Source organism: Tachypleus tridentatus, chromosome 9 (genome assembly GCF_004210375.1).
Source record: "Tachypleus tridentatus isolate NWPU-2018 chromosome 9, ASM421037v1, whole genome shotgun sequence".
In the NCBI taxonomy this organism is placed as follows: domain Eukaryota; kingdom Metazoa; phylum Arthropoda; class Merostomata; order Xiphosura; family Limulidae; genus Tachypleus; species Tachypleus tridentatus.
The window spans coordinates 152,448,137-152,468,155 of NC_134833.1; the positions used below are offsets into that span (position 1 = coordinate 152,448,137).

At 33.3% G+C, this 20,019-nt stretch overlaps 1 protein-coding gene across 3 annotated transcripts in view; it reads left to right on the top strand.

The window, feature by feature from the left end:
• The first annotated feature begins 691 nt into the window (after positions 1–691).
• The window catches only part of LOC143226668 (homeobox protein OTX2-B-like), a 48,611-nt gene continuing 29,283 nt past the window's right edge, over positions 692–20,019 (top strand). For all 3 annotated transcript variants that reach the window (XM_076457922.1, XM_076457923.1, XM_076457924.1), the window contains exon 1: positions 692–1,038. In XM_076457922.1, coding sequence (XP_076314037.1) covers positions 900–1,038 — 139 coding nt within the window. In that variant the 5' untranslated portion in view covers positions 692–899. The remainder of the gene's footprint in view (positions 1,039–20,019) is intronic.

Genomic DNA, 20,019 nt, shown 5'->3' on the forward strand with positions numbered 1-20,019 from the left:
ACCCTACGTATCCTACTGTGTCGACCTTCGTAACATCAGCTTACAACTCTGAATCTAACATCCCACGATGTGTAAACCAGATTGCAATGTTATACATATATTAATTTGTTTCAGGTTGACCTTACACAAATTGAGCTGTTTAATCACTCATATTCCTAGGGTAAGGGTTATATCCCTTAAGCCAAATTAACAGAGCGGTGTAGTAAAAAAATATCTACCACTTACGTTCACTTTAGTAACCCTGTATTATACTTGCATATGTGTTGCTTTATTTCACGTACAGTTTTGATTATTTTATGTTAACTACTGAACACGCTTTTCAGCCATAAATAACATGCCCTAGTACCTTCCTACTACGTTATGTATTAATGTGTCTGGATGCCTATAGATACCTATACATAGCTTTTAATAGCCATGCAAGCACCTGGACCAATGGAATAGTTTTCTCTTTCGTAAGCTCCGCCTTTCAGACATCGTTTTGTAATCATGGCAAATGATTGGTGTATCTGTATAGAATTCCACAGCGAAGGTGGGAACAACTCGCAGCAGGTTTATGGTTGCTCGCCACCCAACAAAGTTATCCCTCCGTCGCCTAGATACCCGTGCTCGAAGCTCGTAGTATTATAATACCGCGATCGTAACTTCTGGCTGTTCGAAGTGGGCTCGGAGCGTCAGGGTTGCACGGGCAACGGTTTCACAAAAGTTCGCCGTGCCTCATCACGTGATATTCCTAGTTCATTGTTTTCAAGAAAGATCGTGTGTAATAAGACGAATCTTTGTGTGTATTTTTGAAGGAGTTCAAACGATACTATTTTGATTTTACGGCCTCGGCCTCGACGGGTTACTAGGTAAGCGATCACCGATACCACTGCAGCATCCTGGCATTTCCAGCAGCCGGCATGTCTTTCACACCGTCAGGCTATCAGCCGACTTCTTCGCCAGGTGTGGCCTATCTGAAGTCTACCCCGTATTCTATGAACGGAATAGGTCTACCATCGCCAGGAGTCGACTTCCTACATCCGACTGTTGGTTATGCGGGTAAGCTACAGAGTAATGTGGTTTATTTGCTGTTTGTTTTTACACATTTACTAATACCTCTGATATTCAAGGTATTTTAATAGGTCGTAGCTTTTCTGCATATTACATATCGCTATTTTTCACGTGCTATCACTCTATATTCGTATTAGGAATTTCGTAAAGCCGATTACCGGATAGCTCGTGTTATGACTGCTGTCATTCACAAAGTTGATTATTCCGTCTATCTAATCTTAATACACGTCTATAGAAATGACTCAGGAGATTGTTTTTAACACTCGTTACTTTTACCATCATTGCTTAACTCCATTCATCGAGGGATTATTGACTGACAAGTGAAACCGAAAGCTATTTAAAAAAAAAAAAGAGAGAAATCGCTAGTTTAAAAAGTGTTAGCCCTAAAGAACCCGTGATCGAATGCCCTATCCTTCGCTATTAATATAAAGCAAAGTAGTGCCTTTACACTTAAAGATGGCGTCTGCTATTCGTGTTTGTTGTACTGGCAAAACAGATTTCTATACCTGGAGCTTACAGATGTTAATCACGATCGTATAGCCTGTATGGAACACTAGTGTTTACCCATGTAATTCATACTGAAAATCAAAGTTCTCCTATCTATAGCCTGTATGGAACACTAGTGTTTACCCATGTAATTCATACTGAAAATCAAAGTTCTCCTATCTATAGCCTGTATGGAACACTAGTGTTTACCCATGTAATTCATACTGAAAATCAAAGTTCTCCTATCTATAGCCTGTATGGAACACTAGTGTTTACCCATGTAATTCATACTGAAAATCAAAGTTCTCCTATCTATAGCTTGTATGGAACACTAGTGTTTACCCATGTAATTCATACTGAAAATCAAAGTTCTCCTATCTATAGCTTGTATGGAACACTAGTGTTTACCCATGTAATTCATACTGAAAATCAAAGTTCTCCTATCTATAGCTTGTATGGAACACTAGTGTTTACCCATGTAATTCATACTGAAAATCAAAGTTCTCCTATCTATAGCTTGTATGGAACACTAGTGTTTACCCATGTAATTCATACTGAAAATCAAAGTTCTCCTATCTATAGCTTGTATGGAACACTAGTGTTTACCCATGTAATTCATACTGAAAATCAAAGATCTCCTATCTATAGCTTGTATGGAACACTAGTGTTTACCCATGTAATTCATACTGAAAATCAAAGTTCTCCTATCTATAGCTTGTATGGAACACTAGTGTTTACCCATGTAATTCATACTGAAAATCAAAGATCTCCTATCTATAGCTTGTATGGAACACTAGTGTTTACCCATGTAATTCATACTGAAAATCAAAGTTCTCCTATCTATAGCTTGTATGGAACACTAGTGTTTACCCATGTAATTCATACTGAAAATCAAAGTTCTCCTATCTATAGCTTGTATGGAACACTAGTGTTTACCCATGTAATTCATACTGAAAATCAAAGTTCTCCTATCTATAGCTTGTATGGAACACTAGTGTTTACCCATGTAATTCATACTGAAAATCAAAGTTCTCCTATCTATAGCTTGTATGGAACACTAGTGTTTACCCATGTAATTCATACTGAAAATCAAAGTTCTCCTATCTATAGCTTGTATGGAACACTAGTGTTTACCCATGTAATTCATACTGAAAATCAAAGTTCTCCTATCTATAGCTTGTATGGAACACTAGTGTTTACCCATGTAATTCATACTGAAAATCAAAGTTCTCCTATCTATAGCTTGTATGGAACACTAGTGTTTACCCATGTAATTCATACTGAAAATCAAAGTTCTCCTATCTATAGCTTGTATGGAACACTAGTGTTTACCCATGTAATTCATACTGAAAATCAAAGATCTCCTATCTATAGCTTGTATGGAACACTAGTGTTTACCCATGTAATTCATACTGAAAATCAAAGATCTCCTATCTATAGCTTGTATGGAACACTAGTGTTTACCCATGTAATTCATACTGAAAATCAAAGATCTCCTATCTATAGCTTGTATGGAACACTAGTGTTTACCCATGTAATTCATACTGAAAATCAAAGATCTCCTATCTATAGCTTGTATGGAACACTAGTGTTTACCCATGTAATTCATACTGAAAATCAAAGATCTCCTATCTATAGCTTGTATGGAACACTAGTGTTTACCCATGTAATTCATACTGAAAATCAAAGTTCTCCTATCTATAGCTTGTATGGAACACTAGTGTTTACCCATGTAATTCATACTGAAAATCAAAGTTCTCCTATCTATAGCTTGTATGGAACACTAGTGTTTACCCATGTAATTCATACTGAAAATCAAAGATCTCCTATCTATAGCTTGTATGGAACACTAGGGTTTTTTCCATGTAATTCATACTGAAAATCAAAGTTCTCCTATCTATAGCTTGTATGAAACACTAGGGTTTTTCCCATGTAATTCATATTGAAAATCAAAGTTCTCCTATCTATAGCTTGTATGAAACACTAGGGTTTTTCCATGTAATTCATATTGAAAATCAAAGTTCTTCTATCTGTAGCTTTAAGGAACACTAAGGTTTTCCCATGTAATTCATATTGAGAATCAAAGTTCTCCTATCTGTAGCCTGTATGGAACACTAGGGTTTTCCCATGTAATTCATATTCAGAATCAAAGTTCTCCTATCTGTAGCCTGTGTGTAACACTAGGGTTTTCCCATGTAATTCATATTCAGAATCAAAGTTCTCCTATCTGTAGCCTGTGTGTAACACTAGGGTTTTCCCATGTTGTTTACTCCGAACCATAAATTCTTTTCCACGTGGCACACACACACACTGATCAAATACGTTTTCTAATATAGTTCACACTAGTCACCAAGATATCACAATGTAGTTCACACTAGTCATCAAGATATCACAATGTAATTCACACTAATATTCAAAGTTTTCCTATGTAACTTACACTGAACACTCATGTGAACGTCACCTGTTGTAAGATAACATTACTGAATGATATACAATCTGAATATAAAATTAAGTTACATATAAACCTCCGTAAAATATCACAGCTCTGTACGTTTCAAAGCACCAGCACTACCTACAAATAGCTCTGCAAGTTTCAAACCATCAGAACCCTCACAAACTACAACATGGTCCCCACAAATAATCACAACTCTGTAAGTTTGAACCCGCTGGGGTTTCCACAAAACACAACAGCTTCGGTCAGTTCTTAAATTTTAATTTGTTTCAGGTGAGGGTACATATAACATATATATATAGTGGAAACTTTATTACAGGTGTAGGGTCCACTGGTTTTGTAATTGCATGCCACTGAATCACGAATACCCGTATTATATAAGTTACCTATCTTTCTCTGCGTCTCTCTAGCAGAATTTACTTCATCTGGGAATTTAACATGTGGAATGAACACGCCAATCGTTCGTGAAATTGACGAGACCTCACCGAGGAGCTTGGTGGCTTCAGGTAGTTTGACACGCTTTATTGAAACAGTATTCAATAAAGAGGAAGATAATTCTCAGCTGTTTCGCCAATATCTACAGTTTTCATTTCATTCGTCTCTTTGACGTGTATGTCCAGAAGAAAAAATTCATCTACAACTGAGAATACATAACCTAACAATATATCAGTAACAACACTTGGAGGGCTGTTTGCTCTCTCTTACAGGTATCATACACAAATACATCTTGTATTATAGGAACATTACCCACGTAACCTCACTTCTTTATATAACCATTTTGTTTTATGAACAACATAAAATGTTCACAGCTATGTCAGTAATCTTTTAGGTATTCATATCCTTTGAGAATCGTTAAATAATTTTAAGTTGAATCACGTGACAATAAAATGTCGTCGTCCCTACTATTTATTAAACTTATTTATATTGTAATAAAGTGTTATGGTTTCTAGTATTAATTTCAACTTAAAATAACAATAAAATGTCGTCGTTCCTACTATTTATTAAACTTATTTATATTGTAATAAAGTGTTACGGTTTCTAGTATAAATTTCAAAGTAAAATAGCAATAAAATGTCGTAGTCCCTAATATTTATTAAACTTATTTATATTGTAATAAAGTGTTACGGTTTCTAGTATTAATTTCAAATTAAAATAACAATAAAATGTCGTCGTTCTTACTATTTACTAAACTTATTTATATTGTAATAAAGTGTTATGGTTTCTAGTATAAATTTCAAAGTAAAATAGCAATAAAATGTCGTAGTCCCTAATATTTATTAAACTTATTTATATTGTAATAAAGTGTTATGGTTTCTAGTATAAATTTCAAAGTAAAATACCAATAAAATGTCGTAGTCCCTAATATTTATTAAACTTATTTATATTGTAATAAAGTGTTACGGTTTCTAGTATTAATTTCAAATTAAAATAGCAATAAAATGTCGTCATTCCTACTGTTTATTAAACTTATTTATATTGTAATAAAGTGTTATGGTTTCTAGTATTTATTTCAAATTAAAATAACAATAAAATGTCGTCGTTCCTACTATTTATTAAACTTATTTATATTGTAATAAAGTGTTATGGTTTCTAGTATTAATTTCAAATTAAAATAGCAATAAAATGTCGTCGTCCCTACTGTTTATTAAACTTATTTATATTGTAATAAAGTGTTATAGTTTCTAGTATTTATTTCAAATTGAAATAACAATAAAATGTCGTCGTTCCTACTATTTATTAAACTTATTTATATTGTAATAAAGTGTTATGATTTCTAGTATTAATTTCAAATTAAAATAGCAATAAAATGTCGTCATTCCTACTGTTTATTAAACTTATTTATATTGTAATAAAGTGTTATGGTTTCTAGTATTTATTTCAAACTTAAATAACAATAAAATGTCGTCGTTCCTACTATTTATTAAACTTATTTATATTGTAATAAAGTGTTATGGTTTCTAGTATTAATTTCAAATTAAAATAGCAATAAAATGTCGTCGTTCCTACTGTTTATTAAACTTATTTATATTGTAATAAAGTGTTATGGTTTCTAGTATTAATTTCAAATTAAAATAGCAATAAAATGTCGTCGTTCCTACTGTTTATTAAACTTATTTATATTGTAATAAAGTGTTACGGTTTCTAGTATAAATTTCAAAGTAAAATAGCAATAAAATGTCGTCGTTCCTACTATTTATTAAACTTATTTATATTGTAATAAAGTGTTATAGTTTCTAGTATTAATTTCAAATTAAAATAGCAATAAAATGTCGTCGTCCCTACTTTATTTATTAAACGTATTTATATTGTAATAAAGTGTTATGGTTTCTAGTATTTATTTCAAATGAAAATAACAATAAAATGTCGTCGTTCCTACTATTTATTAAACTTATTTATATTGTAATAAAGTGTTATGGTTTCTAGTATTAATTTCAAATTAAAATAGCAATAAAATGTCGTCGTCCCTACTGTTTATTAAACTTATTTATATTGTAATAAAGTGTTATAGTTTCTCGTATTTATTTCAAATGAAAATAGCAATAAAATGTCGTCGTCCCTACTGTTTATTACACTTAATTATATTGTAATGAAGTGTTACGGTTTCTAGTATTTATTTCAAATGAAAATAGCAGTAAAATGTTGTCGTCCCTACTGTTTACTGACATTATTCAAATTACAATGTACTGTCATTGTCCCTAGAATTGGTATTAGAATTACTATTAGAGTTTTTGAAATAGTTATCAAGTACTATCTCTCCTTGTATTTACTCAAATTAATTTATATAAAGTTTCATAGTGTTTCTACATAATGTTTTATCGTACTTAAGGGAGAGAATGGTAAGACATACATCCGGATGTTATCACGGTAGGAGTTGTATCCTGATAAAACAGTTTCGTGTTTTTAACAGGGCAACTGCTCCTTGGAATGAATTATCTACAGGTTTGATAGGTTCAGTTAATTTAAAGGAGATTGGAGTATTGGGAAACTTGATAAATATTTCAGTGATAGGAGCTGGTTGCGAGGTTGTTTTTTTTCATTTTAGTCGATGGGACAGCTTACTGGACTAAAGTAATCCTGACTGACCTTACATGTTTAGTTAAGTAACTTAGTATTCAGTAAAACAAGTCAAATGTGTTGTTACATTCAGTATTTCTCAAGGAAAATCACATATACATATAGAACACCTTAATTAAAGCACATGTTGTGCTCTCATTTGTAAAGTTAAAAACACCGTAGTTTTATACACAAGTAGTTTTGAGTAGTTTTTTACAGAAGTAGTTTTGAGTAGTTTCATACAGAAGTAGTTTTGTACAGACGAGTTTCATTAAATAATACATTCTCTTTTTTGGAAAGACTGTTTTTTTTCTTACATCAAAATGTTCAGCCTTTCTGGCTAAATTTAAGTGACAACTTCTATTACAATTTTTGTGACTAAATTAGGAACTAATGAACGTCATTTTCTCTCTGAAGGACGGAATATAAACAATGAACATTTTCCCCTTCCCTCTGGCCCTTCCCTCGTAATATAGAGGGAGAGAACTCTGGTGTTCTTATAATGCTAAACGTCGGGTTTCGTTACACCCCGTAGGCACAGCAAAGATATCCCATTGAGTGGAACAAAAACGAACTTTCTGAAACTAAATATCAAACTTTGTTTTATTACTAGAATGTATAGGACTTAATAATATTCTAACTTGTTACTGCAGCAAAAAAATGCGTAACAAAAACTGCTATTGTGTGGTCAAGATGGAAAACACGTTGTATCGTCCAGGTGGGAAAATCTTAAAACACAATGTTATATCATTGTCAAGATAGCAGAGACTGAGAGAATGTTGATATGGAAAAAACGTTATAAATAATATTATTTTATTGTTAAGACGAGACAATGTAAAACTGATTTTAAATCACGAAAACATTATGTAAAACATGTTCAGTGACATGGTTCTGTCTTTTGTAGATTCTGTGTCACAGTTTAAAACATGTAAAACATGTTCAGTGACATGGTTCTGTCTTTTGTAGATTCTGTGTCACAGTTTAAAACATTATGTAAAACATGTTCAGTGACATGGTTCTGTCTTTTGTAGATTCTGTGTCACAGTTTAACTCGTGAAATTTCTTCAATATATTAAAAAAACCAAAGCTGTCACACGTAGGGTTAACTCCAGCTGGAAGGTTTGAGACAGTACTCTGGAACTTCTCGGCAAATATAACGGACATATGATCAAAATAGTTCACATTTTATACAAAATAGATTATAGAGGTTATTTGAAAACACCTTCATGGTGTTCAGTCTCAACGACAAGACATGAAACTCTAACATTCGGACCTCTGTTGAATTAATATATATTTTATGGTTTTGGTTTTCTTTCGTTATCGCTGGTTTAACTTCTGTCGAAACCATTACTTTGAAGCTGTAGAGTTGACTTTTTGTGGGTTTGTTTGTTGTTGTTTTTAGACGGTTCTCACACTTGTTGCTGAATATAATTTTAATAATAGTAACAACAGTTACAGTAGATAGTGTGACTAGATGTATTCCACAAACAGTTGTTTACTGTAATTATAACATTATAGGTGTATTCCATGTACACTTGTTTACTGTAATTTTTACGTTATAGATGTATTCCACAAACGATTGTTTACTGTAATATTAATGTTATAAGTGTATTCCACATACAGTTGTTTACTGTAATTTTAACACTATATATGTATTCCATGTACACTTGTATACTGTAATATTAACGTTATAGGTGCATTCCATGTACACTTGTTTACTGTAATTTTTACGTTATAGGTGTATTCCACATACAGTTGTTTACTGTAGTTTTAACACTATAGATGTATTCCACAAACGATTGTTTACTGTAATATTAACGTTATAAGTGTATTCCACATACAGTTGTTTACTGTAATTTGAACGTTAGAGGTGTATTCCACAAACGATTGTTTGCTGTGACTTTAAGCTCAGCGGCGCGTCTGTAAATTATCACGCTACAAAACCGTGTTTCCACACTCGTGGACGCAGCACCGATAACTCATTGTGTAGCTTTGCGCATAACGACAATGAAATACACAAAATGGTTTTCAGTGCACGAACGAAGATTTTATTTCAAGGCTGAAAGTTTAGTAAATTTTTAAACAGTTTTATAAGAAGAAAACTAAATAACATCAAGTTATTTTATTTTTCAATCTGCCAAAGCTAAACTTGATATAATCACGGCCCGCACGTGGTCCACGAGTTAGCGTAAGTCCTGTTGATCTGATGGTTTTCTCTGGTCTCTATGTTCAAAATTAGTAACGACAGTATGTAAAAAAACAACCCTTGTTTACCTTTACGTGAAATTCTGGTTTGGTTTTAGTGTTAAACATGAAACTTCACAATGTGCTTTGTACACCATAGTTATGAAATCCCGTTTATAGCACAGAATAACTTCCAAAACGTGCATACTGGATAGATTTACACATTTTGATAAATCGTTTAAAAACAAACAAACGATCTTTACGCTCCAGATATGTATATAAAATATTTCATTTTAACCAACGTTACAAAGGCGAAACGCCTCTGCGGCTTCCTCAGGATGTATTTTGACCGTTTATTTGTTCATACATACATAATCAGTTTCAATAGACACGTGCCACATATGTCAGTTTCAGAACATGGCAGTAAAGTGAAGCACCCAAAGGCACAGCGGTATGTCTGCGGACTTACAACACTTGAATCTGAACTTCGATACCCGTTTTAGACAGAGCATAGATAGTCCATTTTGTATTACTTTATGCTAAACTTCAAACAAAAGAAACAATAAAATAAAAAATAACGTCTATAAAGCGTTCCGATACAAACATTAATTTTGGACGCATTAGTTAAATATCATTATATTCCAACTGTAACCTGAAAGACGGAGCACGCTAAAGTACAGGCCATGCATGGCCTGCACTCTGAAAATGAAAAGGATTTGCCTAAGAAAATCTGTTTGTTTGTTTGTTTTTGAATTTCGCACAAAGCTACTCGAGGGCTATCTATGCTAGCCGTCCCTAATTTAGCAGTGTAAGACTAGAGGGAAGGCAGCTAGTCATCACCACCCACCGCCAACTCTTGGGCTACTCTTTTACCAACGAAAAGTGGGATTGACCGTCACATTATAACGCCCCCACGGCTGGGAGGGCGAGCATGTTTTGGCGCGACTCGGGCGCGAACCCGCGACCCTCAGATTACGAAGTGCACGCCTTAACGCGCTAGGCCATTAAGAAAAAACTAGACCCAGAAAAACAACACGACGTATTACTCCAGTCAGTAAAGAAGGAATCTTGACAGAGTTTTTTTAAAGGAAACAACTCTTTGACACGTCACTCGCTGTTACCGTGGTAACAAGAAAAATAGAATGATGTACAATGAAAAGGTAAATAGCTAGCTGTACAAGTGTTGTTACATCACAACTTTGCCGAATAGTGCAGTGTTTCCTAGGCGACAGACAACGAGGTGTGGGTGATTCGAGAAGGTGGAACACGGCGCGCGTGTCCTAAAAACAATAAAACCCTTTCGTAACTATTTTGGTACGTGCAAATAAGCATGTGCTTAGTAAGAAAATATGTCTTAACTTAGCTGTGATAAGCTACACACGTTGACAGTAAGACCAGGATTCTAGCAGGAAAAATTGACATTAGTAGTTTCGTTCGTATTTTATTGTGGTGCTGGATCACCGTTTTTATGTTTGTCGCTGCACCAGAAACAGTGGTCAATAGGTTTATTATTATTATTTTTATTCGTTGTAGCTGCATCAGAAACAAACGTCAACGGGTTCTTTTATTGTTTTATTGGTTGTAGATGCGCCAGACACAGCCATCAGCGAGTTTTTTATTATTGTTTTATTGGTTGTATCTGCATCAGAAACAGCGGTCAACGGGTTCTTTTTATTGTTTTTATTGGTTGTATCTGCATCAGAAACAGCGGTCAACGTGTTTATTATTATTATTTTTATTGGTTGTCGCCGCACCAAAGCAGACGATAGCGGGTTTTTCGATTTATTTCGTCTTTTGTGCCTTTTTGTCTTCACAATAACTTTCCAACATATTTCTGGTTAAAACAAAATTACCTTGTACAACTTACGGTAGGTCTAATCCGTTGAGGTTCGTTTCTCCTGGTTTGTTTTCTACCTAGATAAACAACTAAATTCCGTGGGGTAACAAGCTTTAGTAAGTTGTATAATTGTTTCATGTCCGTTTTCACAGACATCGTGTTGTCTTTTTCTTCAGGTCTGATCCTGATCAAAGCTGTGTAATTTGTTCGCCAATGTTTCCTGCAGGCTTTGTTACAACGTGTGGCTCGGTAAAAGGAGTTGTTTCTAACCTTCAGGCAGATCATTAGTAGGTGATCCACTCACTTTATGTGTTCGTGCCTCATGCCGTGGGACAATTAAAATATTTCGGTTTTAAACATACACTGGATTTACAAACCTTAAAACACTCACATTCTATCTCCGGTTACATCAAAAGTTAAGCCTAGTAAGAAAAGCAAAATCAAAGAAAGTGACTGATTAGAAGTCCTTAATGTAAAAGTGGCTAGCAGGTGCTGTTGATCAAAATGCCTTGAAACTCTCTACGGCATTACTTCACGTTCTACATTGCTCAGAAAAAAAGGGATTTCCAGTCATCATTATGCGTAGGCTGAAAGAAAGATAGAAGTTAGTAGAATGAGATTAATGTAGATTTGTGTGATATAAGTACAATAGTAAAAATAGACTTATATTTCGGATACGAAAACAATACACGTGCGTGAAGTAGAAAAATTGCTTTTGTGGAGTTAATAATGCACATTTATACGAGGATAAAATGTGTACATGTGTAAGGGTAAAACTACACGTGTGTGGCTAATAAAGTACATTTGTGTCAAACTAAAAGGTACACTTGTTTGAGGTGTTAAAATACTGTCTTTTAGAGATAAAGAATTAGCGTTTCTAACTTTAGTATCGTTTAGTATTGGCTAAGACAGTAAAACTTGGAAATAATAAATAGCTTTAAGTTCACTTATGTTGGATCTTTATAAACAAAAGGAGTCATGTATAAAACAACAAGTTTAACTGCTTGACACCATACCACAGAGAAACCAATTATGTCTGTTACTGTTAATCCGGTGTAGTCTGTTTCACCGCTGTCTCATCACCACGTGTGTGGTGAAATGAAACAATCGCTCGTTTGTAGCGTATCGGAAACAGTAGTGTATTTACTGTAAAATAATTAGGTATACTTAAATTATATAAAAATATATTAGTATTGTCTGTTGTATGTCCATGTACTCCAGCTAGTAATAAAAATTGTTAATTTACATAACTTCCATCCATAGGACGAGTACTTCAGCTAGTAATAAAAATTGTTAATTTACATAACTTCCATCCAGAGGACGGGTACTCCAGCTAGTAAAAAAATTGTTAATTTACATAACTTCCATCCATAGGACGGGTACTTCAGCTAGTAATAAAAATTGTTAATTTACATAACTTCCATCCATAGGACGGGTACTCCAGCTAGTAATAAAAATTGTTAATTTACATAACTTCCATCCATAGGACGGGTACTCCAGCTAGTAATAAAAATTGTTAATTTACATAACTTCCATCCACAGGACGGGTACTTCAGCTAGTAATAAAAATTGTTAATTAACATAACTTCCATCCATAGGACGGGTACTCCAGGTAGTAATAAAAATTGTTAATTTACATAACTTCCATCCACAGGACGGGTACTTCAGCTAGTAATAAAAATTGTTAATTTACATAACTTCCACCCAGAGGACGGGTACTCCAGCTAGTAATAAAAATTGTTAATTTACATAACTTCCATCCAGAGGACAGGTACTCCAGCTAGTAATAAAAATTGTTAATTTACATAACTTCCATCCACAGGACGGGTACTTCAGCTAGTAATAAAAATTGTTAATTTACATAACTTCCATCCAGAGGACGGGTACTCCAGGTAGTAATAAAAATTGTTAATTTACATACCTTCCATCCAGAGGACGGGTACTCCAGCTAGTGATAAAAATTGTTAATTTACATAACTTCCATCCATAGGACGGGTACTCCAGCTAGTAATAAAAATTGTTAATTTACATAACTTCCATCCATAGGACGGGTACTCCAGCTAGTAATAAAAATTGTTAATTTACATAACTTCCATCCAGAGGACGGGTACTCCAGCTAGTGATAAAAATTGTTAATTTACATAACTTCCATCCAGAGGACGGGTACTCCAGCTAGTAATAAAAATTGTTAATTTACATAACTTCCATCCAGAGGACGGGTACTCCAACTAGTAATAAAAATTGTTAATTTACATAACTTCCATCCATAGGACGGGTACTCCAGCTAGTAATAAAAATTGTTAACTAACATAACTTCCATCCAGAGGACGGGTACTTCAGCTAGTAATAAAAATTGTTAATTAACATAACTTCCATCCATAGGACGGGTACTCCAGCTAGTAATAAAAATTGTTAACTAACATAACTTCCATCCATAGGACGGGTACTCCAGCTAGTAATAAAAATTATTAATTAACATAACTTCCATCCATAGGACGAGTACTTCAGCTAGTAATAAAAATTGTTAATTTAAATAACTTCCATCCAGAGGACGGGTACTCCAGCTAGTAATAAAAATTGTTAATTTACATAACTTCCATCCAGAGGACGGGTACTTCAGCTAGTAATAAAAATTGTTAATTAACATAACTTCCATCCATAGGACGGGTACTCCAGCTAGTAATAAAAATTGTTAACTAACATAACTTCCATCCATAGGACGGGTACTCCAGCTAGTAATAAAAATTATTAATTAACATAACTTCCATCCATAGGACGAGTACTCCAGCTAGTAATAAAAATTATTAATTAACATAACTTCCATCCATAGGACGAGTACTTCAGCTAGTAATAAAAATTGTTAATTTACATAACTTCCATCCAGAGGACGGGTACTCCAGCGAGTAATAAAAATTGTTCATTTACATAACTTCCATCCATAGGACGGGTACTCCAGCTAGTAATAAAAATTGTTAATTTACATAACTTCCATCCAGAGGACAGGTACTCCAGCTAGTAATAAAAATTGTTAATTTACATAACTTCCATCCAGAGGACGGGTACTCCAGCTAGTAATAAAAATTGTTAATTTACATAACTTCCATCCAGAGGACAGGTACTCCAGCTAGTAATAAAAATTGTTAATTTACATAACTTCCATCCATAGGACGGGTACTTCAGCTAGTAATAAAAATGCTTCTTTTAAAACACGCAACAAACATTTATATTTTGTTCAGAATCTTGATGTGAAATGTACCATTTGTTCCTTGATTCAATAACGTCTGTGTTAAATGGTTTCGTTCGTACGAAGATTTGCGTAGCCTACTACACAGTCTCGTGGTTATTATGATGAATTTTATGACGAGGAAGGAAATAGCAATCGACTACTCACATGATATCGCTTTAAAACCAAACATAATGATATCGCTTTAAGACTAATCATAATTATATCGCTTTAAGACCAATCATAATTATATCGCTTTAAGACCAATCATAATTATATCGCTTTAAGACCAAGCATAATTACATCGCTTTAAGACCAATCATAATTACTGACAAAGTTATTCATTGATAATATATAAACCTGAGTATATTAGAGACATCTGAGAATCAAGGTCCCAACAAAAGTTATTTTAACAGTTTGCAAGAATAGCGTGTTTGTTAGCTAATATCGATTTGTTTCTTTAAATTTTGTGCAAAGCTACAAGAGAGCTACTTGCGTCAGCCGTCCCTAATTTAATAGTGTAAGACTGGAGGGAAGGCAGCTAATTAGTCATCACCACCCACCGCCAACTCTTGAGTTACTCTTTTACCAACGAATTGTGGGATTACGAGTCGAGCGCTTTAACCAACTAGCCATAGGCTAATGTCGATTAGTGACAAAAAAAAAACGTGAATGACTTATCTGTAGCACTACAAACCTAGGTGTGTATTAACTACTGTTACCTTTACAAGTTATTAGAGACGTGTGTATTAACTACTGTTACCTTTACAAGTTATTACAGACGTGTGTATTAACTACTGTTACTTTTACAAGTTATTAGAGACGTGTGTATTAACTACTGTTACCTTTACAAGTTATTACAGATGTGTGTATTGACTACTGTTACCTCTACAAGTTATTAGAGACGTGTGTATTAACTACTGTTACCTTTACAAGTTATTACAGATGTGTGTATTAACTACTGTTACCTTTACAAGTTATTAGAGACGTGTGTATTAACTACTGTTACCTTTACAAGTTATTAGAGACGTGTGTATTAACTACTGTTACCTTTACAAGTTATTAGAGACGTGTGTATTAACTACTGTTTTAAATTGTTTAATACATCTTGATTTACTAGATCACTGTAACCAGGAACATTGTTTAACACATGTTGATTTACTAGATCACTGTAACCAAGAGCATTATTTAATACATGTTGATTTACTAGATCACTGTAACCAAGAAAATTGTTTAATACATCTTGATTTACTAGATCACTGTAACCAGGAACATTGTTTAACACATGTTGATTTACTAGATCACTGTAACCAAGAACATTATTTAATACAAGTTGATTTACTAGATCACTGTAACCAAGAAAATTGTTTAATACATCTTGATTTACTAGATCACTGTAACCAGGAACATTGTTTAACACATGTTGATTTACTAGATCACTGTAACCAGTAACATTGTTTAATACATCTTGATTTGTTAGATCACTGTAACCAGTAACATTGTTTAATACATCTTGATTTACTAGATCACTGTAACCAAGAACATTATTTAATACATGTTGATTTACTAGATCACTGTAACCAGAAACATTGTTTAATACATCATGATTTACTAGATCACTGTAACCAGGAACATTGTTTAATACATCATGATTTACTAGATCACTGTAACCAGGAACATTGTTTAATACATGTTGATTTATTAGATCACTGTAGCCAGGAACATTATTTAATACATCTTGATTTATTAGATCACTGTAGCCAGGAACATTGTTTAATACATCTTGATTTGTTAGATCACTGTAACCAGGAACATTGTTTAATACATGTTGATTTATTAGATCACTGTAGCCAGGAACATTGTTTAATACATCTTGATTTATTAGATCACTGTAGCCAGGAACATTGTTTAATACATCTTGATTTGTTAGATCACTGTAGCCAGGAACATTGTTTAATACATCTTGATTTATTAGATCACTGTAGCCAGGAACATTGTTTAATACATCTTGATTTGTTAGATCACTGTAGCCAGGAACATTGTTTAATACATCTTGATTTGTTAGATCACTGTAGCCAGGAACATTGTTTAATACATCTTGATTTACTAGGTCACTGTAGCCAGGAACATTGTTTAATACATCTTGATTTACTAGGTCACTGTAGCCAGGAACATTGTTTAATACATCTTGATTTGTTAGATCACTGTAGCCAGGAACATTGTTTAACACATGTTGATTTACTAGATCACTGTAACCAAGAACATTATTTAATACATGTTGATTTACTAGATCACTGTAACCAAGAAAATTGTTTAATACATCTTGATTTACTAGATCACTGTAACCAGGAACATTGTTTAACACATGTTGATTTACTAGATCACTGTAACCAAGAACATTATTTAATACAAGTTGATTTACTAGATCACTGTAACCAAGAAAATTGTTTAATACATCTTGATTTACTAGATCACTGTAACCAGGAACATTGTTTAACACATGTTGATTTACTAGATCACTGTAACCAGTAACATTGTTTAATACATCTTGATTTGCTAGATCACTGTAACCAAGAACATTATTTAATACATGTTGATTTACTAGATCACTGTAACCAGAAACATTGTTTAATACATCATGATTTACTAGATCACTGTAACCAGGAACATTGTTTAATACATCACGATTTACTAGATCACTGTAACCAGGAACATTGTTTAATACATCTTGATTTATTAGATCACTGTAGCCAGGAACATTGTTTAATACATCTTGATTTGTTAGATCACTGTAACCAGGAACATTGTTTAATACATGTTGATTTATTAGATCACTGTAGCCAGGAACATTGTTTAATACATCTTGATTTATTAGATCACTGTAGCCAGGAACATTGTTTAATACATCTTGATTTGTTAGATCACTGTAGCCAGGAACATTGTTTAATACATCTTGATTTATTAGATCACTGTAGCCAGGAACATTGTTTAATACATCTTGATTTGTTAGATCACTGTAGCCAGGAACATTGTTTAATACATCTTGATTTGTTAGATCACTGTAGCCAGGAACATTGTTTAATACATCTTGATTTACTAGGTCACTGTAGCCAGGAACATTGTTTAATACATCTTGATTTGTTAGATCACTGTAACCAGGAACATTGTTTAATACATGTTGATTTATTAGATCACTGTAGCCAGGAACATTGTTTAATACATCTTGATTTATTAGATCACTGTAGCCAGGAACATTGTTTAATACATCTTGATTTGTTAGATCACTGTAACCAGGAACATTGTTTAATACATGTTGATTTATTAGATCACTGTAGCCAGGAACATTGTTTAATACATCTTGATTTATTAGATCACTGTAGCCAGGAACATTGTTTAATACATCTTGATTTGTTAGATCACTGTAGCCAGGAACATTGTTTAATACATCTTGATTTATTAGATCACTGTAGCCAGGAACATTGTTTAATACATCTTGATTTGTTAGATCACTGTAGCCAGGAACATTGTTTAATACATCTTGATTTGTTAGATCACTGTAGCCAGGAACATTGTTTAATACATCTTGATTTACTAGGTCACTGTAGCCAGGAACATTGTTTAATACATCTTGATTTACTAGGTCACTGTAGCCAGGAACATTGTTTAATACATCTTGATTTGTTAGATCACTGTAGCCAGGAACATTGTTTAATACATGTTGATTTACTAGATCACTGTAGCTAGGAAAATTGTTTAATACATCTTGATTTACTAGATCACTGTAGCCAGGAACATTGTTTAATACATCTTGATTTACTAGGTCACTGTAGCCAGGAACATTGTTTAATACATCTTGATTTACTAGATCACTGTAACCAGGAACATTGTTTAACACATGTTGATTTACTAGATCACTGTAACCAAGAACATTATTTAATACAAGTTGATTTACTAGATCACTGTAACCAAGAAAATTGTTTAATACATCTTGATTTACTAGATCACTGTAACCAGGAACATTGTTTAACACATGTTGATTTACTAGATCACTGTAACCAGTAACATTGTTTAATACATCTTGATTTGCTAGATCACTGTAACCAAGAACATTATTTAATACATGTTGATTTACTAGATCACTGTAACCAGAAACATTGTTTAATACATCATGATTTACTAGATCACTGTAACCAGGAACATTGTTTAATACATCACGATTTACTAGATCACTGTAACCAGGAACATTGTTTAATACATCTTGATTTATTAGATCACTGTAGCCAGGAACATTGTTTAATACATCTTGATTTGTTAGATCACTGTAACCAGGAACATTGTTTAATACATGTTGATTTATTAGATCACTGTAGCCAGGAACATTGTTTAATACATCTTGATTTATTAGATCACTGTAGCCAGGAACATTGTTTAATACATCTTGATTTGTTAGATCACTGTAGCCAGGAACATTGTTTAATACATCTTGATTTATTAGATCACTGTAGCCAGGAACATTGTTTAATACATCTTGATTTACTAGGTCACTGTAGCCAGGAACATTGTTTAATACATCTTGATTTGTTAGATCACTGTAACCAGGAACATTGTTTAATACATGTTGATTTATTAGATCACTGTAGCCAGGAACATTGTTTAATACATCTTGATTTATTAGATCACTGTAGCCAGGAACATTGTTTAATACATCTTGATTTGTTAGATCACTGTAACCAGGAACATTGTTTAATACATGTTGATTTATTAGATCACTGTAGCCAGGAACATTGTTTAATACATCTTGATTTATTAGATCACTGTAGCCAGGAACATTGTTTAATACATCTTGATTTATTAGATCACTGTAGCCAGGAACATTGTTTAATACATCTTGATTTGTTAGATCACTGTAGCCAGGAACATTGTTTAATACATCTTGATTTGTTAGATCACTGTAGCCAGGAACATTGTTTAATACATCTTGATTTGTTAGATCACTGTAGCCAGGAACATTGTTTAATACATCTTGATTTACTAGGTCACTGTAGCCAGGAACATTGTTTAATACATCTTGATTTACTAGGTCACTGTAGCCAGGAACATTGTTTAATACATCTTGATTTGTTAGATCACTGTAGCCAGGAACATTGTTTAATACATGTTGATTTACTAGATCACTGTAGCTAGGAAAATTGTTTAATACATCTTGATTTACTAGATCACTGTAGCCAGGAACATTGTTTAATACATCTTGATTTACTAGGTCACTGTAGCCAGGAACATTGTTTAATACATCTTGATTTACTAGGTCACTGTAGCCAGGAACATTGTTTAATACATCATGATTTACTAGATCACTGTAACCAGGAACATTGTTTAATACATGTTGATTTACTAGATCACTGTAGCTAGGAACATTGTTTAATACATCTTGATTTACTAGATCACTGTAACCAGGAACATTGTTTAATACATCATGATTTATTAGATCACTGTAACCAGGAACATTGTTTAACACATGTTGATTTATTAGATCACTGTAACCAGGAACATTGTTTAATACATCTTGATTTACTAGATCACTGTAACCAGGAACATTGTTTAACACATGTTGATTTACTAGATCACTGTAACCAGGAACATTGTTTAACACATGTTGATTTACTAGATCACTGTAACCAAGAACATTGTTTAATACATCTTGATTTATTAGATCACTGTAACCAGGAACATTGT